The 23,382-nt window shown below is 41.5% G+C and overlaps 2 protein-coding genes across 2 annotated transcripts; both read left to right on the forward strand.

Annotated features, from left to right (window-relative positions):
- Positions 1-806: 806 nt before the first annotated feature.
- On the forward strand, positions 807-15,590 carry aox6 (aldehyde oxidase 6). The gene is made up of 35 exons (XM_088408004.1): positions 807-935; positions 1,496-1,553; positions 1,688-1,784; positions 3,498-3,606; positions 4,386-4,512; positions 4,634-4,695; positions 4,785-4,847; positions 4,923-5,003; positions 5,362-5,506; positions 5,581-5,673; positions 5,764-5,915; positions 6,022-6,115; positions 6,598-6,707; positions 6,793-6,977; positions 7,147-7,309; positions 7,382-7,459; positions 8,042-8,211; positions 8,291-8,417; positions 8,845-8,967; positions 9,053-9,149; positions 9,209-9,333; positions 9,407-9,540; positions 9,633-9,720; positions 9,794-9,880; positions 10,201-10,392; positions 11,198-11,425; positions 11,494-11,589; positions 11,656-11,784; positions 13,604-13,678; positions 13,759-13,811; positions 14,252-14,366; positions 14,453-14,518; positions 14,634-14,822; positions 14,902-15,066; positions 15,410-15,590. Exons 1-35 carry the CDS (start codon positions 882-884, stop codon positions 15,452-15,454), a joined length of 3,975 nt encoding a protein of 1,324 aa, XP_088264130.1. The 5' UTR covers positions 807-881; the 3' UTR covers positions 15,455-15,590.
- Positions 15,591-16,341: 751 nt separating this feature from the next.
- Positions 16,342-23,253, forward strand: bzw1a (basic leucine zipper and W2 domains 1a). The gene is made up of 12 exons (XM_088408205.1): positions 16,342-16,450; positions 17,073-17,145; positions 17,215-17,391; positions 17,473-17,567; positions 18,899-18,964; positions 19,152-19,287; positions 19,362-19,471; positions 19,538-19,708; positions 19,788-19,934; positions 20,021-20,159; positions 21,072-21,194; positions 22,580-23,253. The coding sequence occupies exons 2-12, from the start codon at positions 17,082-17,084 to the stop codon at positions 22,609-22,611; spliced, it is 1,260 nt and encodes a 419-aa protein (XP_088264331.1). The 5' UTR covers positions 16,342-16,450; positions 17,073-17,081; the 3' UTR covers positions 22,612-23,253.
- Positions 23,254-23,382: the final 129 nt, after the last annotated feature.

Raw genomic sequence — 23,382 nt, forward strand, 5'->3', positions numbered from 1 at the left:
ACAGTACCTGTACTGTTATCCATCCCTTGCCTGTAGTTTCAGCCAGAGAGCCGCGGCTGGCTTCGTATTAGTCGATTTAGAGTGAAGTCTGTAGCTGACCAAAAATGATAACAAGCAGAGGTTGCACTTGAAATTCCAAATTAGTTCAAAAAGAAATGTTGGTGACAGATTTACATTGCTTCCTTTCATGGCTACCACTGTTTTTCTGCTCCTCCCCAAGTGTGAGTTTTATGAGGAGGCACGGCCACTATGTCAAATGTCAATCAGCTCACTGGCAATCCTACAAGACACATGATTGGATCCGGGGCTGAGTCGATACAAGTAGATACAGCTCCCTGGCGGGAGTAGATTATAACCCCTGCCCTCATTGGTCGATGGTCGCGCCAGGAGCCAATCGCGTGTCTTGTAGACATTACCTGGTTGTGTAACATGCTTTCACTTAACCACTATTTTTGGGGCGGCATGGCAAAGTGTTAGTGTGATTGTCTCTCAATCAAAAGGCTGTGTGTTCAATCCCCCCACCATTGTGACCAAGTCAAAGTGTCCTTGAGGAAAACACTGAACCTTCAGTTTCTTCCGACCCGATTTGAAAATCCAAGATAGAGCTACAGTATATATGTGAAAGCTTATTTACAGCCATTTTGTTTGACCTCAGCCAGAGTTTGACAGTTTGTTTGAGTTCTTTGACCGCAATGTAGAAGAGCAGTTAAACTCAAGAGGATGACTGAACAAGTTGTCCAACCCACTTTTAAAATCGAGGCCGCGCCCCTGCTTGAAAAAAAAAAATCTGTTCTTTGGAGCCATACGCCACACTGTTTGACACAGAAGTGTCATCTGCAAGGAGGATTTGACTCGACTTTGAAACATTTCTATCGGGAAAGATGCTCAGAGGCGCAGAAAGAGACATTTTGTGCTTCTTTGTCAATGGAAAAAAGGTAGGTTTTTCCATATATTCTCTACATAATTTTGTGTTTTAATGTAGCTGAGTGGATGACATGTTAAACTTTACTTTTCATCAATATTGTAAATTACACATTGATCGATGTAGTATAGTCAGACACATAGTGGCCATCAGGGATTTCAGGAAAATGTATGCATTTTCCCTAACGCCCGGCAGATATGGCATTGAACATCTCGACACCTTATGACGGCCACCGTCGAAGAGTCTCAGCTCAATTTTCATCCCAGCGCATCACTGCTCAACAGTCTTACATTTAAAATAGTTTAGAAATATATTGATTGTGTAAGTGTAGCTAATATGTAACTAGTAAGTTAAAATGTACATGAGTTTTGTATGAAAATCGTTAATTGAACCTAGGGCAGTACAATTAATAAGCGCAAACCGGTTGCATTTCATTTTCCCTTTTGTACATCTCTACGTAACCATTTAGAACTCAATTTGTTTTTAAAGTGATACTTGTAGAGCCAAATATGTTTTGAGGATGTTGAATTATTGAAGGTAGTGTGAAAGTGACTTGACTTGTGCAATCAACAGGTGACAGAGAAACATGTTGATCCCGAGACAACATTATTGTCTTTTCTCAGACAGAAGTGTATCCTTCTATTCTACCTCCACAAGCAAGATTACTGTATGCAATCATTGTTCCATCTTACAGCCATTTTGTTTTACCTCAGCCATGAAACAACAATATGTTAAGGATTATTGCAGCTTAACCATGACAATAAGTGATGCTAACCGGGACCAAATACGGTTGCGGCGGAGGAGGATGTGGAGCTTGCACAGTGATGGTGTCACGCTATCGACCGACCAGCAAAACCATACTGTATCCTTCAAAATAAAATGCACTTCCACTATTTTTGCTGTTCAGAACATTTGGTCCACAATTCGGTCCTTAAAGGGACGCTGTATAAGATTTAGAGCATTTTTCATTACGGACAGCAGAGGGTGCTGCATTTACCATTGTCCGCAGCTATAACTATTGATGGAGTTTGAACACAGAAAAAGAAATTAAGCTGTGTCAATCAAAGTGCTTTTACAAACTCTGATTGGCTGGTTTTGTGGCACAAACGTAACGTGTGAGCAGAACTGAGCAAGCGCAGAGGACGACTCGAGCGAGCGAGAGCTCGATGTTGAGCAAACGCGATGTTGAGCGAGGGAGGGAGGAGTATCGCGAGCGTGAGCAAGATGTTGCGCGAGAAAGGGCTATCCCGAGCGAGCAAAAAGGAATTTTGAGCGAGCAATTTCTTTTTCTGTGTTCAAACTCCATCGGCGCGCGCTCAAACTCTTATCATTAAACTCTATCATTTAATTAAACTATCATTTAACTCTCAAAATCTGTTTTCGCTCCCTCAGTTTGATTTTCTCCGCTCAATTTTTTTTTTCGCGCGCTCGTAATTGTGGCACAAATATAACGCCATATATAACAAGCATGGCAGTCTCCGGAGGAGCGCCCCCCCAATATAATTTAATGATAACTAGACTTATGATTACTGTATATTTAAAACATACTGATGATCGTTAAGAATACATTCATTTGCAAGTTATAAAATTCATAATCATTTAATGTATTCCTGTTGAATGAAAAAGGGTCTAAATCTTACAGTGTCCCTTTAAAGGATGTTATTGTTTGCTGCCAGTACACTGAATGCTGGTAGTCAATATATGTTAGCTTCAACTTGGACTTGCATTACCTCGATGCACAAGTTGCAAGCAAGGACAAAGGTGAAATGCACTGGATACCTCCCAAAACTAACTCAGCTTTCTCCTAAAAAAAAAAAAAAAAAACACAGACTATAAAGCTGTATGTGGACAAAAAGGCACCACAATTTAATTACTGGCAACAGAAGCAGGAAAGTAGATTTGAGAGGAAAGGATATGGTACAATATAGTAATTGGGTACAAAGAACTGTAAAAATGTCGAACTGCTGTAAAAGTAAAAACTGTGGTAACATTTTTGAAATGTAGCTGTATGAGATCCAAAGTTGAAGTGTGTATCCATGCTTGGCAAACCATGAGGCTAACAGCTACCAGTTTGATTTGATTTGATATGATACTCTCAAAAAGAGACCAAAAAACGTTTTGGGGGGTACTTTTTTGTAAACCGTAACAATGCAGTCTGAGTCTCAGGTTGTAGTTTGGCCATGTCCCAACCTGAAGTTTTAGGCTGTGTTCATCAAATCTTTAGTGACTTTTTTTTACATTATTTAATAATCTAGAACTCAGATTTACTTAAAAAAAAAAAAAATAAAACATATTTGTAAAATTAACTTACATTTCGGAGTGCATGTCAAGAGCATAATCTGAGCATATCACACTTATAACGTAAGTGCAGCTGCTCAAACAGTGAGGGGCTACTACTGTTGCCTTGTTTTAGTTCTGAAGGTGGAGATGTGCTTCAGTGGTTGCTCATTCCAGGAGTAGATCTAATTTAATTGCTTGATGGATTGTTGAATGACACAGTCACTCTTGCATCCTTCCACTTTTCTGTCTGCGGCCTTCTACGGAAAATGTTTGGACAACGTTAACATCAGATCAGCCATTACTCTGCAAATGCCTGCTTGCTTCCACTCTGTCAACTTCACGGAGCTGCCATAACCACAGTGGAAGGCATCGGTAGCACTAAAACCAGGATTCATCCTGTCCAGGTCAGGCCTGGATCCCTCATGTACTTTAATAATATACTGTACGCTCATGACAATACCTACTCCTTATGTAGTGATGTTTTGAAATGTATCTTTAATTTGCGGCCATTTTTGTCTAATAGTCCTTTTACAAGCTCGATAACCATCACAATGAAAATAATGATTTGTCAAAAATAAATAAATACAATAAAATAATGAACACTGTGAAATTGTACAGAAAGATCCTAAACTGTTTTCCGAGATAATTGCTTATTCCCACTTTTCATTCAGTGCAATACATCATGGGATGCATTGGATGCAGTGCTCATTTTACCACTTAAAACTGTTGGGTTCCAGAGACTCGCAATACTAAAAAACAATGAGTGCCAACAGAAACATTTGATTTCCCTACAATGATTTATATTTTGATGGAAAAAAAAAATGTTGTGTCTGATGGACCCACGTTGATTTTAAAGAACTGTCAAAAATGACGCGTGTAGGACGCAGGGATGCTGGCAAACAAGAGTACTGTGCAAATTGATTAGTCACTACTCCTCAAAATACATTGCGGAATACATTGCAGACATTGTGTATAGGTATAGACAAAATAAATTTCCACCAAGCCGCAAATTAAAATTTGAAAATTTGAAAGGGCTCACTGTAACCTATAATAACGTATAACCTGTAACAGCCAACAACACTGCAAAACGGCCAACTCAAGATAAAGAGCCCGAAATAGTGGGTAGAGAAAGATTCTGATCACAATCTTAGTTTGTCAGCAGCATTGCATGATGTGTTTCCAGGAGCGAATAGCAAAGGCACATGGCTCACAATGCGGCTTTTGCACTCCGGGTATGGTAATGTCCATGTACACCCTCCTACGGAATAACCCTCAACCTAGCCTGGAGGACATCACTCAGGCACTAGCCGGTACCTTTTGACTCCCATAATTTGGTGTTCACCCTCCACATGTTTTACTGCATGTGGAAAAGATACCGGTAAAATATCTCATGCCCAACATATTTCATTTGACTTCGCTTTCACGATTCAGGAAATCTGTGTCGCTGCACTGGATATCGTCCAATTATCGACGGCTGCAGGACATTCTGTCAGGTATATCTGCAAATTCATAACTGTTTTTATATTTTGTATGTATTTTTTGTAGCTAAACATTGAGACTCAAACTGTGTTAACCCAAACAGGAATCCAACTGCTGTCAAGTTGACAGAGGCAAAAACTGCGGCAGCGAAAAAGAAAATAATGATGTCAGTTGAACTCTCTTTTGTATCCCTTGAGGCTAGTGTGATGAATTCTTTACTTGTCCATGGCATGTTTCACAGGAAACCCCTCAGTTGTTTGACAAGTCCGATTTTCTGCCTTTGGACCAAACACAAGACCTGATCTTTCCACCAGAACTGATTGTAAATATCTTCACACAAAAAGCGTTCTACTAAACATGCAAAGAGCAAACCAACACAGTGACACAACACACAAGCGGTTAGCAATATCTGCCTCACAGTCAAGGCACTTTTGCTTCATCACACACAGTAGGCCTATTGAAAAGTCATGTTTTTCAGGCTAATTGTGAACTGTCCATATGTGAATTTGTGTTTACTTTTTACGTACCGATCAACTGGCAACCAAAACTGGGTACACCCCGCCTAACCCGCAAAAGCTCTGCCTTAACTCAAATGAGAACAAGTAGTGAAGAAAATGGTTGGACGGATATATGTTCATAGATCTGGGATGCAAGATGGCTTGCTCTATTCTTTCCCCCAGTTGATGGCAGAGACATCCAGCACGCAGACACTCACATTTCGTGGGGAGAGGGTCACATGTGTGTCCCCTGTCCTGCTGGAGGAGCTGGTTCAACTGAAGGCCTCCAACCCAGAGGCTCCGCTGCTCATGGGAAACACTAATCTAGGTAAAAATGAAGATATCACCTGAGTATTCTGCCAGATAAGAGACAGAGACACCTGGTTGTCTCTTTGTCCAAAGGTCCAGATGTTAAATTTAAAGGCGTTGTGCATCCATTGATGATATCTTCCATGCGAGTCCTGAAGCTATTTGAAGTGACTGAGACGGCACATGGTGAGTGATAACCGTTAGACTTTGCTTTGATGTTAGATGATGACGTTAGACGATTGTTCACGTCACTAGTCTCACTTTGGTTCCCTGTAGGCGTTTGGGTGGGTACAGGCTTCACCCTCTCTGAGATCTGGGCTATTATGAAGAAGTTGTGCGACAAGTTTCCAGAGGAGAAGACAGAGCTGTTCAGAGCACTGATCCAGCAGCTTGGAAATCTGGGAAACCAACAGATCCGTAATGTTGCCGTAAGTAACACCCCCCACCCCCCATCCCACCCCACCCTTCTCGAATATTGCAGGGGGTGACAGACTATAGATAAGCATCATCTGACCAAGTGTTTTACTTCTCTAGACTCTTGGAGGAAACATTATGAGTGCGTATCCAAATTCAGACCTGAACCCTATTCTGGCTGCTGGGAATTGCAGTGTGAGCACCATCTGCTGTGGTGAGATTGCGGAAACTGGAACTGGGAAATTGAACTGGGACTTATGATTCACACTGCAGCCTGAAGTGACCCAATTCCAATCTTTCGGCCCCTATCCGACCCAGTCTGGAAGGCCAGGTCGCATTCATCTGACTCTTGCATAATAAACAAGCGACAAACATCATACTCCCGCACTAAAAAAAGGTGCAAGCAAGTCGGAAAAAAAACAGAATAATAGTGGATGCTCCGCTAACACAGACATAAATATCGGAAGGGAAACACGTTAAGCGTGTTTGCTCTCTGTGCCATCACAATGTCATGTCAATGTCAATTTGCGCTGTTAAGCCTTCAAACAGGTCACATTTATTTGGAAATTTGGACGATTTCACATAAAAATCGGATTTCACTAAATAATCGAAATTGAGCATTGAGCCCTGCAGTGTGAACCTTAAGGCTGGGAACCTAGCCTAAAATGATATGTGCTGGCTGACATCTTTGTCCAGGAGGACGGCGAGAAGTTCCTCTCAATCAGGAATTCTTCGTGAGCTTTGGGAAAACGGTGCTGAAGGCAGAGGAAATTGTTGTCTCTGTAATGTTCCCCTTTTCCAGAAAGGTGCAACTGTTTCTTTTGAGAATACCTGAAAAGTAAACTTAGTTAAACATGAATATCTGGTCTGATGCTGTTGTTTGCATCGCAGGGAGAGCTTGTCCGAGCGTTTCGCCAGGCTCCAAGGAAGGAGAGTGCCTTTGCCACAGTAACCTCTGGGATGAGGGTGTTGTTCTCTCAAGGATTTAGAGTAGTGGAGGATATCAGTATATACTATGGTGGTGTAGGACCAATAACGGCCAAAGCCACCAAAACCTGCGCCACTCTTGTTGCACGGTCAGGCTTGCTTGATTTTGGACCACAGGAATAACACAACGATAGAGCTTTATTTATTCCTTACCATTTTTCATTTTAAAGTAGTTTTGACGTGCCAATGTCCAGTCCAAGGCAACTAGACCTATTTTTTCCGGTTATTTGATTGTGACAAAGTATTCATCTTGTTCAGGCCTTGGAATGATGAAACCCTCAGTCAAGCTTATGGCACACTCATGAAGGAATTTGACATCCCACCTTCGATTCCGGGTGGAAAAGCAGAATTCCGTCGCTCTTTGACTCTTAGCTTCCTTTTCAAATTCAACCTAGAGGTCCTAAAAATCCTCAGAAAGATGGTAAGCACATACATTAAGGTACATCCTATGTATATTTAGAAAAGATTTGTTTATATATTATTTATTTTAAAGAATTTGATTGAAGGCATTTCGGATGAGATGATGGAGCCACTGCCCAGAGAAATCCAGGAGAGCCAGCAGGATTTCAAGGTATGGCTGGGTGACATGACCTAAAAATCTTGTCCCCGTGTTACTGGAGCAGCTGAGCTGAGTTTAATCACATTGCAATTAAAGGAGGTATTTTATTTGGAAAAGACAGTTATGACGGATGGGGATATACGTGATGATTCAAGAGATTTATTTTCATACGTATAGTTGTACCATACAATGAAAAGGACTAGTACGAAGATAAAACCTTCAGGCACACTGATCATGACTGGTGACAACACAGAGGTGAATGATTTCAGTAAATGAACTGAGGCAGGCAAAAATTGAGAATTTAAACTTGTGTAAGAGATTTGTGAGACACCATTGGACATGAGTTCCATCAAGGATGCTGTGGTTTTGAAGGTCATACTCCTATCCAGGAGAAGTTGAAAAACAGACCCTTATATGTAGTCTTAGCACAACTACAACTTACTCAGTAAGTGCGTCATGCTTTCTTATTTTGCGCTTAAATTATTTGTGGGCAAAAGGGACAGTAAATGCAATTCAAATCCTGAAATACCAACCAGTTTTAGGTCACCTTCCATTTCTCATGTTCATGTAAAACAATGGCTTCTTACTTTTCAGCAAGTGTCTGAGGGGCAAAGTGACCAGGACCCCGTGGGCCGTCCCATCATTCATAGCTCTGCCATAAGTCAGGCCACAGGCGAGGCGGTTTACTGTGATGACCTGCCTAGGACCGATGGTGAGCTTTTCCTGGCTCTGGTCACCAGCTCAAGGGCACATGCCAAAATCATGTGAGAAAAACAATCCTGGACAGTAGCCTACGTTTCTCCTGTTTCACACAGTTATGTCCTGTTTTTTTTCCTTTTATAGGAATGTGGATGTGAGTAATGCCCTGCAAATTCCAGGTGTTTTTGACATCATCACAGCAAAAGATATTCCAGGGAAGAAAACCCAAGTCATTTCAGGTTATGCTGAGGAACTGTTTGCCGAGACCCAGGTAAAGGAAAAGCGGACAGTTGGGGCAGGATTGTTAGCATTTGATTCGAAACATGTCAGAAAATAGGCACGACATCGATCTGTGTTCCCCAGTCAGCTGACGTCTTTGAATGTTGTTCTGCTTAAAAGGCACAGATAATCAATCAGTTTAGGGTACTTCTATGAAGGGTTTAGTGAATCCCAACATATTAACATTTACCGGTTTGAAATCAAATGATCTGGACTTCTTAAAATAAATAAAAGATGTTAAAAATGTTCTCACTTCCACTCTAGATTGCGTGCAACAGGCTTGATCTTCAGTCGAGTAGTTCAGTTTGAGGAGACGGCCATTTCTTCACAAAAACTCATTTACCTCTGAAAAATGTCCCCCCCAAGTTCTGAAATGACGGATACTTCTCTGCACATACTTCTTCTGTGTACCTCTCCAGGTGTCATGCACCGGTCAGATATTGTGTGCTGTTGTGGCGGACACAAGAGCCCATGCCAAAAGAGGCGCGTCAGCGGTCAAGGTCACCTATGAAGATTTGCCGGAGCCCATATTTACTATCGACGTGCGTTTACAGTCATGTCTTTAGGAAGCGTTAAAGCTTCTGTTCGATGACACTTAAACAAGTGCTCCACTCCTCTGTAAACCAGGACGCCATCAAGAGGTCATCCTATTATGAGCCAAGGAGGAAGATCGAAAGAGGAAATGTGGAAGAGGCCTTCAAAAATGTTGATCTGGTTCATGAAGGTAAGGAGTATTCAAACTGTGCAATTAAGGAACTCTCAAACTGTTAATATTTTGTTCAGGGGTGATCCATATCGGCGGTCAAGAGCATTTCTACATGGAGACGCAGAGCATGCTGGTTATACCAGTGGGAGAGCAGTCAGAGTTTAAAATTTATGTATCTTCTCAGTCGCCCACCTCAGTTCAGGTGCTTTGAATCAGTTTGTTGTGCATTTCCTCCATCACGACATCAGATGGGCTTTCATATTTACACTCTTTAGATTGCTGTCTCCGAGACATTGGCCATCCCAGCCAACCGAGTTAGTTGTCACGTCAAGAGACTGGGTGGAGCATTTGGGGGGAAAGTTGTTAAAACCAACATACTGGCTTGTATCACCTCCGTGGCTGCATTGAAGTGGGTATTTATACACCAAACACACAGAAACAAATAGATGGTCTCCAAGTCAAGAACTTCACCAAAAATATTTCTTTTTGTTTTCCGATTAGGACAAATCGTCCTGTCCGCTGCATTTTGGAGAGAGGCGAGGACATGCTTATCTCTGGTGGACGGCATCCTGTGCTCGCAAAGTACAAGGTATTGCAGACTTTTGTCGACTGGAGTAAAACTTTGAGGTTTATATGCTTATAAGCAAGGGTATTTGTTTCAGGTTGGCTTTCAGAGAGATGGTAGGATCCTGGCAGGAGATATCCAAATCTGGACAAATGCTGGCAACGTAGTTGATGAATCCATCTTTGTATGTAGCACTAGTTCATTCTCTTGCAGTCAGTCATTTTCCACCGAGTGGTTGAACTTAACTCTGTTTACTGGGATTTCACCTTGCAGATTTTGACAATCTGCTCTTTCTATCAAAAAAAAAAAAAGTTTGAAAAATGTTGACCTCCCATGCAACACATATTTTACCTAAATGGTCAAGCTTGACACAATGCATGTGGCTGAATGGTTGACAGAGAACAACAAAATGCATCAATATAATAAAGCAATTCCACTTGGTGACAAAGAGGTTTTGATTGCAATAGTCAAATGTGCCAAACCCAGATGATGCTTATCTTGCAGGTGGTGGAGAAGATGCTGCTTCATCTGGATAACGCCTACAACATACCAAATCTGCGTGGCCAAGCTGCCGCCTGCAGAACCAACCTCCCATCCAACACAGCCTTCAGAGGCTTCGGTGTGCCTCAGGTTGCCTTTGTTATAGAGAACTTGATCAACGATGTGGGGCTACTGCTACAGATTCCTGCAGATCAGGTCAAATCAAATCAAATCCCATTTACATATCATTATCACCTTGATTTACGAGTGTCCCAGTCATGAGTAGTCTGAGCTCATAACGCGTAATGCAAGACCTAACAAAGCTCGCATTGATATAACATCAATATTTTAAAACTTTCAAGCAATTGATATCTGAGAACGAAAAAAAACATGGCATTTCGGGGGTGTCCCAGACTTCTTTAGATTATTTGGTGTTTTTAAAACTTTTTTCAAGCATTCTTCTCACAGTTTTTTTTTAAACTGAGAAACTGAACATTTTGTTTGTGGACTATTTACAAAAGGGCAGGGCTCAAAATTTCCTGCAATTGTTTTATTGAATTTAGTACAGAACATGTCAGGTGTCATTTTTAAAGGTCCCTTAATAATGTAATAACATAAACTTGCCATTGCCAAACAACATTTCGAGCTCCCAGCTATAGCCGCCTAGTAACACCAAACTAAATTTACCATGAACTCCAAAAGCTCATGTTTGATATTGACAAAGAATGAAAACGAAGAACATGTTTGCTGCATTGGCTCAACATATCTTTATTTAAATAGTGCTTTCACAACAGCTGCGATGTAGTTAATTATAGTTTTTTAAACATAAAATGTATTTTCAGATCATTTTTAAATGACACTTTTATGGCTTTTTCATTCATTTGAATGGAACAACTGAGATGTAGCAAAACAATTAGATGTTGAAAAACAATTGAGTTGTGATCATGAAATAAATGAAACCGGTAAGTTCAAAGTACCAGCGTATTTTACTAAAAAGCCTAAACATTGACTGATTGATCAGGTTCGGGAGATCAACATGTACAAAGGGCCATCAACCACCCACTACAAGGTGAAATTCAGCCCAGACAACTTGTTGCGTTGCTGGGATGAATGTAAGGCCCGGTCAGATTTCTGTGGTCGTCGTCTTGCCGTGGACATCTTTAACCAGCAGAACCGCTGGAAGAAGAGGGGACTTTCCATCATCCCGATGAAATATGGTGTAGCCTTCGCAGAGGGTGTCATGAATCAGGTAAGATTTTTTTTTTCTTTTTGCGTGTTGTATTCCAAAACAATATTGAAAATGTTCTGTGTATTTAGGCTGCTGCTCTAGTGAACATCTATCAGGATGGCTCTGTTCTGGTAGCCCATGGCGGGACAGAGATGGGTCAAGGAGTCCATACCAAAATGCAACAGGTAAGGAGCTGACGACCCAACAACAGACAGTTTCTGAATGATCTTTCTACACTTATTTTCGGGCAGGTGGTGAGCCGGGAGCTTCGCGTCCCAAAGTCCAAAGTCTACATCAGTGAAACCAGCACCGACATAGTTCCCAACACATTTGTCAGCGCCGCCTCCTTCGGCACCGATTCCAATGGCATGGCCGTCAAGGTCTTCGTCCTTTTCCTACTCCTCTTATTGCTCTTTTCAAACACATACAGTACACTCGAGGCAAAAACGTTTGGAAGAGCTAAAACCTGGACTCTAGGACTAGTGTGCAAACATATCTATAAAGTTAAAAAAAACACACACACACACACACACAACTTTGGACTGCAGCCATTGGTGTAGGCCATTGTTAGAAGTACGAAGTTTTAAAAGCAATACTCCACAGCCCACATGCAGTTCGGACAAAAGAGTAAAAAACAACAACAACAAAACAAAAACAAAAAGCATGGCTGTCATGCAGTTGTGGGCTTCCCTCCAATTACGGTTGCCTCTTGCAGTAACACTTCTACCTCATCAAAACAACATTTTTACTGATGTTGTCTTTTTAATAGAGCACGCACCACAAGCCCACAAACGTGGCATGTAATCTGATAGCTTTGAAGCGAATATGGTCATTATTTCTTTAATTATTTGCAGCTGGAGTTGAATTTCCTGTATTAAAAGCCAAATATTGGAGCATTGGAGCACCATGTCTTTTTCAACCATTTTCAAACACAAAAAAACAAAGCAAAAAAAAAAAACTCTTGGAATTATTCACAGAAGGATGCTACATTACACACTTTGAGTTTGATTTTGAAGGTTCGAGATGAAAAACTTTTGATTTAAAGGCACACACACCCACAGAGTAAACAAATCAGTTCTTATGCATGTTTTCGACTAATCTACGAGGGAATTTGCGAGGGTAAATCACAAAGATGGGATGGAATGCTGGTCAATGCATCTGCCTTACAGTGCAGAGGTCTCGAGTCCGATTCCAGCTCACCCCGGCGTTCATGTGTGGAGTTCATGTGTGGAGTGTGTGATCTCCCTGTGCTTGCATTAATCTTCTCTGGACATAGTCTCCTCCAACTTTACAAAAACATCCATGGAAGGTGTATTGGACACTCCAAATTGCCCTTAGGTGTGATTGGGTGCATGAATGATTGTTCGGAGCTAGAGAGTCTGGCGTCTACCCATTGCATGGAGGGCAAAATGAGGTGTTTGGAGCCAGAGAGGTTGCCCAAGGACAAAATATCAGCTGGAATAAGAGGGGGAACAACCTCCATCGGTCTTGGAGATTTCTGTTATCTCCTGCAGCTTGAAAAATCAAAATTCAGTACCTATTACTTTGGCTTTTGGTAAACTAGGCCATAAGTCTCTCTTTACACATGCACCCTTTACTGTAATTTGTTTCAATTAAACTATTCATAGGTGTCGAACTTCAGTCTTTGAGGGCCGGTATCCTGCATGTTTTCTGGTTGTCTCTCCCCAACACACCTGGTTCAAATGATTAGCTCATTAGCAAGCTATGCAGGATCTGGGAAATGAACCTAATCATTTGAATCAGGTGTGTTTGAGAGAGACGGTTAGAAAATATATGGGACACCGGCCCTCGAGGACTGGAGTTCGACACCTGAGCCATAGGCCATACTTTAGTATGGTTCAGAGAAAATGAACTCCATCCAGCATGAACCAAATCAAGCTTTCTGAACAGGAACTGCGTAGCAGTATGGCTCCAAGCACACTGCAAATTACTCCTGTGATAAGAAAAACATACTACGTCTGTCCTCTACAGCCTGTATATGAGCAAATTTCATCCAAAATAACTTTGTTAGTATTCTGTGATACAGTATTTGCTTAGATAATACTTCAGGCACATCTTTTTTACTAAATGCAGACAAAAATATACATTTATTGCATTATATCTTTAACTACATTACTTTTTTTAACTTGTATTGTTACTACAGATGTCAACATATATTTGCATTATTTCTTTCGACAGAAAGCCTGCCAAACTCTTTACCAGCGACTGGAGCCAATCCGAGAGAAAAACCCAAATGGAACTTGGGAGAGTTGGGTGCGAAGAAATGGGAAATGATTGAGGCTGGTTGTGTTCCTCACACAACACTTCAAAATGCTTCCTGATTTTCTTTGCAGGTCATGGCAGCCATTACGGAGAAGATCAGTTTGTCTGCCACGGGATATAACAGGTGGGCCTTGAACCTACCGCATCAGATGTCACATCTCAAAGACGTACTGTACAAGAGAGAGTACATCTATGCCGCGTTATAGAAAATTAGTGACGTAAAATGATAAGGTCAAAAGAAACATCTGTGGTGCTAGTGGCTTTAAATAGGCTGCATACATTAGTGCTGCCATCTACTTTTCAATGCATCAGCTGCTAGCAGCTTGGGAGCTTGTGAAAATTCAGAAGTAGCAATACATGGAGGAGTGAATAATACATTTTAGCATTCATTTATGGGACACTGTTAAAGTTGGACTTCAAAATCGGACCATTTTTGGCATTTTATACAAGTTCAGTGACCGGCTATAATGTCATCAATTACAGCGCAATCAGTGATTTCATTGATTAGTTCCTGCAATGATATGCTGTGTGAAAAGTTTGAGGGGCAGGATCATGCCTTTTCAGGGGTCCAGATAGCCACATGGACTGGGATAAGATGGAGGGTCAGCCCTATCCTTACTACACAAATGGGGTCTGCTGTAGTGAAGTGGAGCTGGATTCCCTCACAGGAGACTATAGGGTCAGTTCAGCATCAAGCATCAGTGTGTTGCTGTGTAGCAGACTCTCACTTTTTGGTGTGTGTGGGCGGTGCGGCGGCGGGGGTAGACTGTGAGGACAAACCTTGTGGTCGACGTTGGTCAGAGCTTGAATCCTTCTGTGGACATTGGTCAGGTGAGACCAGAGGCAATCCAGACCACCCTGATGTTGTTTTTCCTTTAGACCAATGTAGGTTGTTGTCGTATGTAAACTTGCAATCATTTCTTTTTTTGCCAATTGTCTCATGCAGATTGAAGGCGCGTTCATGCAGGGTTTGGGTTTGTTCACATTGGAGGAGTTAAAGTATTCCCCTTGCGGCCTTCTGTACACTCGAGGTCCATCTCAATACAAGATCCCTGCTGTTTGTGACATGCCACTAAGCTTTAATGTCCATCTCCTCTCTGATTCCTACAATCCCCACGCTATCTACTCCTCCAAGGTTAGAGGTCACGGTGAGCAGGTATTGCTTTGGAATAGGTTAACTGTCTGCACTTTCATTCCCTATCTGTTATTTCCAGGGTATCGGTGAACCCACCCTCTTTTTGGGAAGCTCAGTGTTCTTTGCGATTAAAGATGCTGTTGCAGCAGCACGCAAAGAAGTCGGCTGTACAGGTCCATTTTCCTTCGACAGCCCTGCTACTGCAGAGAGGATTTGCCTTGCATGTGCATCCCCCTTCACCCAGGTGTGAAGCTGCTCTTAATAAACAGGGAGATTAAAATGTAAAACCTTTTTTTTTAAATACTTGTTCTTGTTTTTGTCTATTCTTTGATGAATGATGAGTTATTTTCCATCTCATTTTTTGTGTATGTTCTTAAATGTATGATCATTTACATCACTTTGAGCGAGGTGGGAGAATACTTTGAACAGTACACTTGTCAGTGACAGGGTGAATTCTGGAAAGTATGGTTTTTATGCAAGATGTATTAGGGTTACCTTTAGAAGCTGGTAGACAATTCCAGCTTAATAATTGTCATTTTTTGTACTGTTTTCAATTAAGAATTTTACCTTTTTGTTTTGACTTTCAGAATGAAGACAATAAACCAGAAGGTTTGCAGCCATCGGCCATATAAAACGTATAAAAGACTGTCATTTAATGTGATTGGTCATTAGAATATGTACCCTTCTTGATTCTCTTTTAAATAGGACTACTGTTGTGTTATGCCCATTTCAATATGATTCAAATAAAATATTATTCCTCTTCATGCATTGTTTTGAAAAAGCTGTACTACATCAGGAGGTGACGACAAGGGGTATGCCAGCCTAAAACCACTGACTTCTGTTCTACCATTACACATTTCGTTCCTAATTATATTTTACATGTAAAAACATCCAGCCTTACTTTTTAGGGCTATCACTTCCACCAAATCCACACATAATGACTGATTTCATGTATGACCCCTATTCCAATGAACCTGGAATGTCGTGTAAAACGGAAATAAAAAATAGGAGCATCCCTCAAAGGCTCGCAAGCAATGAAGGGGCGAGGATCATCACTTTGTGAGCAACTGCATGAAAAATAGTTCCACCAGTTTATGAACGATGTTTCTCAACGCTTAATTGCGAGTAAATTAAGAGTTCCGTCATTTAAGGACCATAAACTCGCCAAGAGATTTTGAGAATGTGGAGAAGGTCATGGCTGAAAACAAACAGTGAATGCTCAGGACCTTCGATCCCTCGGGCAGAACTGCATTGAAAAACCGACTCACTGAATCACTTGAGAAGAATTGTACTGCACGGGCTCGGGAACACTTTAGAAAACCGTTGTCATATAATACAGGTCGCCGGTACATCTAGAAGACTAAATTTTGACTCTGCCATGCAAAGAAAAAGTCATAAAACAAAATCCAGAAACGCTGACGCCTTCTCTGGGCTCCATCTCATAACAACAACAACAATAATATTAATAATTTTCTTCGAAGCGGAAGTGACTGTATATATGCGCATGCGCAGAGGGCGGAGCCTGCGGAAGTCCTGACGGGAGGGTCTTTTTGTTTGGGGCTCTCACATTCGCGATACTCCGTTCGAGTCTTCTGGTTCATAACCGTTTTTTATCTGCATTCATTTCGGTGAGTACTCGCGTGGGGGTAGGGGGGGGACTTTGTTTTATGTCATACACCATGACCTCATTAAAGACGACAAGGCGTGTCATTTATTGGCGTCAAAAAAATCGTAGTTACACGCTAGTGTTGCCATCATGGGCGACGTTCGTAGGCTCGTTATGCTAAATTAGCCCAATTTACGGATTTTCCCTACTCCCCTGGTACGTTGTAAAGATCTCCACGTGACACTTCGCCAACATTTTCCACGCGAATACGCACTTTGAAATAAATTTCGCCACATGAGATCCGGCAACTGTCAGTTCAGTAGTTTAGATTAACGAGCTCCTTCGAGGGCCTAGCTAACCTTTGCTAGCTCGGCGCATGGTGCGGCCCTCGGGGAGCTAAGGCTAACAGCTATAGACATTTAGTCAGCTAAGGCCAGATATATTTTGTTTCACCCGTTATTTTGCAAAATGTAGTTTCTTACATTGTATTTATGACAGTTTCGCTTTAGCGCCGTGGAATGGTGTAGACTTTGTTCGATGTTATCACGCAACCGCCGGTTTACACATTTAACATTTTTGGTCACGCACCTGAAAGCAATTCACTTCATGTTTCACCTCACCTAACGCGTTCTCTCTTTTTTTAGGTGTCTTTTATGAATAATCAAAAGCAGCAAAAGCCAACGCTAACAGGCCAGCGTTTCAAAACGAGGAAAAGAGGTTGGTGCAACTTACTCTCTTCACTTGGTTATTCTTGCTTTCCTTCTAACAATTTCATTCTCCTTCCAGATGAAAAGGAGAGGTTTGACCCTACTCAGTTTCAAGAAAGTATCGTACAAGGCTTGAATCAAACTGGCACTGACTTGGAGGCGGTTGCGAAGTTCCTTGATGCCTCTGGCGCCAAGCTTGACTACCGCCGCTATGCTGAGACACTCTTTGACATCCTGGTGGCCGGTGGAATGCTGGGTACTTTGTGTGAATGTGTGCTAAACAATCGTTGCAACGAACTGAACTATATGTCTTAATCATCTTTGCGGTCTCATGTAGCCCCAGGTGGGACTCTGTCTGACGACATGACCCGTACAGAGTTTTGTCTCTTTACGGCGCAAGAAGACCTGGAAACGATGCAAGCATATGCTCAGGTAGGTTGATTGGTCTGGTAAATGGGTATGGATTCTTTTTTTATTTTTTTTTAACTAAAAAAAACCCTTCCCCCAACCCTACCCCTATCTAATAGATTAAGGTAGGGATTTCTGTAAATACTCTCACTTGCTTTCAAAATAATTAAACTGCTCATGTTTAGTGCGCCGCATCACATCACCTTCGAATCCATAAGGATGGTTTTAAAGTTTTTCTGTGAGTGATAGGGGCGTTTCTTTGTTGCGTGAATAGCACGTCCGCCTCACAGTTAAAAGGGACCCGAGTTCAAATCCACCTCGCTCCGACCTTCCTTCTCCCCCAGCCCGCGTGGGTTTACTCCGGGTACTCCGGCTTCCTCCCACACGCCAAAAACATGCATTGCAGGTGTATCGGACATACTAAATTGTGCCTAGGTCTGATTGGATACATGAAGGATTGTTCGTCTCTGTGTGCCCTGCAATTGGCTGGCAAACAGTTCAGGGTGTCCCCCACCTACTGCCCCAAGGCACCAGCAAGCCTGCGACCTTTGTGAGGATAAGACGCTTTAGAAAATGGATGGATTCTCCGATTGATGTTTGCGGTGGGTGTGTTCCCTTGAGGGTTATTGTGTCGTTCCCACATTAGCAGCGTACCATCTTGTGTATGCAGCCATCCTGCATTCTCAAAGTTTTAGAAGTCCATCAGTTATGGTTGCGAAGTTTGTTCAGCTCCCAGTTTAATTAGTCCAAGGCCTGTAGTTTGTCTCGCCACCAAGCGAGAGGGCGATTAGCCATTGCTTCCCGGCTAGCTTCCATGCCTGTCAAGTTGTACGCTTATTGCCTAATTTTTACAGATGGAAACATTTTTCAAGGATGTACACTGTACCTCGCAATCTGTTTCGGCCAGTGAGCATACATTTTCCTTTTTACGCAGATGTAACCTTGCAAACCCTCACAAAATAAAAGCGATTAATAAAATATTCATTAAGAAAATACATTAGTTATAAACAATAAAGCATAACTAAAAAAATATCTGAAAAGACTAAAACTGAATTAATTTAGGGTTGTTTTTTTTTGTATTAATTTTAAAGAATTAAAGTGTATATATGTCTGAACTCTTGTTATGAAAGGCTTGTTGCGCAGTAACGTCGGTGACATGTGACCACAAATGTGCACTTAACTTTTTCCTTCAGTTTCTCCATTCGGCACCAACATTTTGAGAATTCCTTGTGTATTACCATTTCGTGCCGACTTAGAAGCCCACCATTAAAATGACTGGAAAGTTTCCAGCTATTACTATACATGCAAATTTGCCAACTTTTTGCAGCACTTACGAGAAATGTTCTCTCCCTCAGGTTTTTAACAAGCTGATCAGGCGTTACAAGTACCTGGAGAAGGGTTTTGAGGAGGAAATAAAGAAGGTGAGCACATTTTGGAAAGTGGACTGTATGGTGTGGAAGTTGTATGGGTTGAACAAATGATCTGAACTCAGAGCCTGAGGTTTGACTTTGAGCCCATGGTTGGTAATTTTTAAAGAATACAGCCTGTATGTAAATCAGCAATGTCTCGTTGTGTAACCATGATTTTATTGTCTTGTGTTCTCCATAGTTGCTGCTCTTTCTAAAAGGGTTCACTGAATCTGAGCGCAACAAGCTGGCCATGCTTACGGGTATTCTGTTGGCCAATGGCAACATATCAGCATCCATCCTCAGCAGCCTCTTTAACGAAAACCTTGTCAAAGAGGGTAAGCGATTGTTGTGCCGAGTTGATCGCTTGTGGACGGAATGGTCTTCATGACTACTTGGCTCTTCTGTTCAGGAGTGTCTGCAGCCTTTGCTGTGAAGTTGTTCAAGTCTTGGATCAATGAGAAAGACATTAACTCTGTCGCTGGCAGTCTCCGCAAAGTGGGCATGGACAACAGACTGATGGTAAAATGTTCTTGAGCCAAAGTTTTTTTCTTCCTCTGTTTTCTCATGCGGCTGTTTCTTCGAAAGGAACTTTTTCCTGCCAACAAGCGGAGCTGCGAGCATTTTTCCAAGTACTTCACTGATGCTGGGCTGAAGGAGCTGTCTGACTTTGCCCGCAACCAGCAATCCATCGGTGCTCGCAAAGAGCTGCAGAAAGAGCTCCAGGAGCAGATGTCCCGTGGAGACCCACTCAAAGAGGCATGGCAAACTACCAATGAGAGACAACCTTCTTCTTGTTCCCCCAATCGGTTTTAACAATGGCTCTTTGCAACTACAGATCATTGCTTTCACCAGAGAGGAGATGAAAAAGGCCAACCTCTCTGAACAGGCCATGATTGGCATCATCTGGACTTGCGTGATGAGCTCTGTGGAGTGGAATAAAAAGGAAGAGCTCGTGACCGAACAAGCCATCAAACACTTGAAGGTTCGTTACCCTCCTTCCCCCAACCCCCATCACAGTACGACATTGTTCCACAGAGATGATGTGAACTGATGCTTTCTTCATGGCAGCAATACAGCCCTCTGCTGAAGTCCTTCACCTCCCAGGGTCTTTCTGAGCTCAGCCTGCTGCAGAAGATCCAGGAGTACTGCTATGATAACATCCACTTCATGAAGGCCTTTCAGAAGATCGTGGTGCTCCTCTATAAAGGTGTTTAGCACGCGCGTTCAAAATGCAACTGAACTGGCTTACTGCTTGCGTACTTCTGAAACTAGTGTTCGTGAATGGCTAATTTTGTGCAACCAGATGTGCTACGATTTGAAATTTTAGTTGACAGTTGCAGAAATTTCAGTTACTTGTGAATGTCGCAGCTTTAAGGGATACTGCAAATTACAAGGCTTACAAGAGCCTCTGACCACCGGCAACCCATTTTCTCCGGGGTTTCTCAACTATATTTTGCCAGGCCCCCCCTAGAAAAGAGACCCCCCCCCCCCCCCCCCCCCCCCCAGTCGATGCACTGAATATAAATAAGATTATTATTGATGAAAATTGTTTAAGTATACCTACACATGTAACTAACAGAAAAACGCAATATAAATCAACTTTCAACAATTGTTAATTATTTTTATCTTTAATCGTGTTTATACCGGTTATAGCTTAGTCTAAAACGGGAAAAAAAAGAAGCAAGTGCTCCAGAGTGCCTGAAACTAAAAGATAATGATGAAAATTATTACATTATTGCAATTACATTCCACGTGACAAAAACAAAGCCTTTTTTCTGGGATCACTATTTGAGAAGCACTGCATTACTCTGTTTACATTATGTATTATTTACAATATTACTTATGGCTTCTTTATAAACTTCAGCCTAGGCAACAATCGCCGTATTGCATAACATGACAGGCGCATTGTCATGTGACATGTTGGCATCGTGTCTGCTGCACATGATGTGCACACGTTAAATCCTGTTGCAGTGTAAAAAAACTGAAATAAAAGGCTTCCGAAATTGCCCATCAAAAGTAGATACTCCACCCTATGAAGTGTTTTTTTTTTTTTTTTTTTGAAGTGAAACCAACACATTATTAAAGAGTTTTTATTTTTACACCTTGTCCTCTTTCCCAGCGGATGTTCTGAGTGAAGAGGCCATACTGAAGTGGTACTCTGAACCCCACCTTGCCAAGGGAAAAAGTGTTTTCCTCGAGCAGATGAAAAAGTTTGTGGAGTGGTTGAAGAATGCAGAGGAAGGTAAAAAGCACAGTGATGCCAAAGTAATGAATGTCCATAATATGTTTGAACGAGGGCTCCATCGAGTAATCTACTTGCCAATTGTTGCTCTTGCATATATTTGCTAATTGTCTTTGCCAGGCCTGCGGCTCCAGAGTCTCATGTGGCTATTTCATCGTTGTGTTTGTTAGTGGCTCTGTGACTTTGGAAAATAATGAGCGCCTCAATTAAATTTACATTGTTTTCCAAATGTGATCGTAAATTATGAAATGATGGCGCTTTTACAACATTAAAATAAAATGTTTTAAATGTTTTCAATATCAGTCTTACGTTTTGGAAACAACTTTAAAATCAAAGTTTTCTATTTGCCAAGATGACAGCTTTAGACAACTTAACCATTTTATAAAGTTAATCATTTTTTCCCCCTTGACCCACCATTTGGCGTTGCTGAGTCTCAGCACTGGCCTCACCTGAGCGGATAATAAGGGACTTGCGTTCTTGCACGATGATTTCAGCAGGGAAGAACACCATGTTACCGTGTCTACACTGTTCCCATACCGCCTTTGCAGAATAATCTGCAAAATAAAATGCCCGCGTTTTGCTCACTTTTGTGATTCGTCAGTAAAAGGAACTGGTGAACTTTAACCAGCACGAGTGCATTTGTCATAAAATGGCTGGCTCAATTCCCACAGTTTTGCCAACTGAAATGAAGCATGTGCGTTGATGAATAGCACTTTAATGCTGTATAAACAGTGCTATTGATGGGCATTTTTCTTCTGCTATTAACTAACTTTGTTTCTCCGCGTGAAGTACTGTTTACATCTGCTTTAAGTTGGCGCAAAATCACATTTGCGCACAGAAGTTTTAAAAAGCCCTTAGGTTATGTTGGCTTTTTGACTTTTGTTATTGATTAGTGGCTGGTTGGCTTTTCCCTTCGTATACTTTCTCTCTATTTGTTATTTGATCTTCAATGATTGTGTTCTTTATTTTGATTCTTTGGTTATAATTAAACGGTGAGATAGCCCAGTTGAATACAACAGTGGTTCTGGACTAAAGTTGCTGTCAAATGTTAAGTTTATCTACAGTTAATGCACTTTTGTGTTCACTTCTTTGCACTTGGCCTTATTCCTTGGAAAGAACCTGTGCCCTGTGAATTAGTTTATTTCTTTATTTCGTTCGTATGAAAAAAATGGGGTACTTTGAAGGAAAAATGTGTGTTAGGATTTAAAAGGAGCCTTATTGCCAAATCAAATGAGTAGATTTAATTAAAAAAATGTTCCAAATATTTGCATCAGTATCATTAAATACATTTCAGTTCGGCCCTTTTTTGGACATTTGTTGATGATGCTATGATCATGTCATTAAAAGTTGACCTTTTTTTTTTTTTTTTTGTCATATCCCTGCAGAATCTGAATCGGATGAAGAGGAAGCAGACTGAAAACCTCAGATGCCAGAATGAGCCCCCTCCATTTGCATACCCCAATTTTTTTTTTTTTTTTTGGTTATTGTTAGATAAGGGATTGATAGAATGTCAATGCCCTTCTGACTTTTGTACTTCCTGGTATAGTTCCCTCACAACCCGCACATGTTATTTTAGAACTTTTTTTCTTTTAAGGGCTCGGTCGTCCCTTGTAACTGTTGGTGTTGCCCTTTTCAGTTCTCGCTCTTGTAGTGCCCTCTAATTTGGACAGCAAACATTCCATCTGATCTTGTGGCCTCTGCTTGCTTCGGTCTGTACTCGGAGCTCACAACAATTCAACACAAGACTGAGAGGCCAACTGTCAAATTTTTGCCAAAGCTCCCCCTTACCCCTTACAACCCCCCCCCCCCCCCCCCAGTCTTTGGTTTTTATTTTTTTTCTCTGCCCATTTAGTTTCAACATGGCCCAAATCGTTTTGGCTCATGCTCACTCAAACGTCACCTTTTATAGCCTGCCCTGTGTGTTGTGGCCACACTGGTTAGTCCATTGAAAAACACGCCCCAGATGTTGCCTCGCCAGCAATCAGATTATCGGTTTCTACTTTCTTTAATCTGATGTAAACCAATTGACTTTTTTATTAAATAAAGCTTATGAAATGGTCGCATGTGTTTTTAGTTGACCAAAGGACGCGCGCCGACTTAAGATGCCCACCACTACCATGTGAGGAAACAAAAGTTTTTGCTAACCTTTTGTTTACTATACTAGCTTCAGAGGTCACCAACTCTGGTC

This window comes from Hippichthys cyanospilos, chromosome 2 (genome assembly GCF_059441005.1).
Source record: "Hippichthys cyanospilos isolate Australia breed blue-spotted pipefish chromosome 2, RoL_Hcya_1.0, whole genome shotgun sequence".
Classification (NCBI taxonomy): Eukaryota; Metazoa; Chordata; class Actinopteri; order Syngnathiformes; family Syngnathidae; genus Hippichthys; species Hippichthys cyanospilos.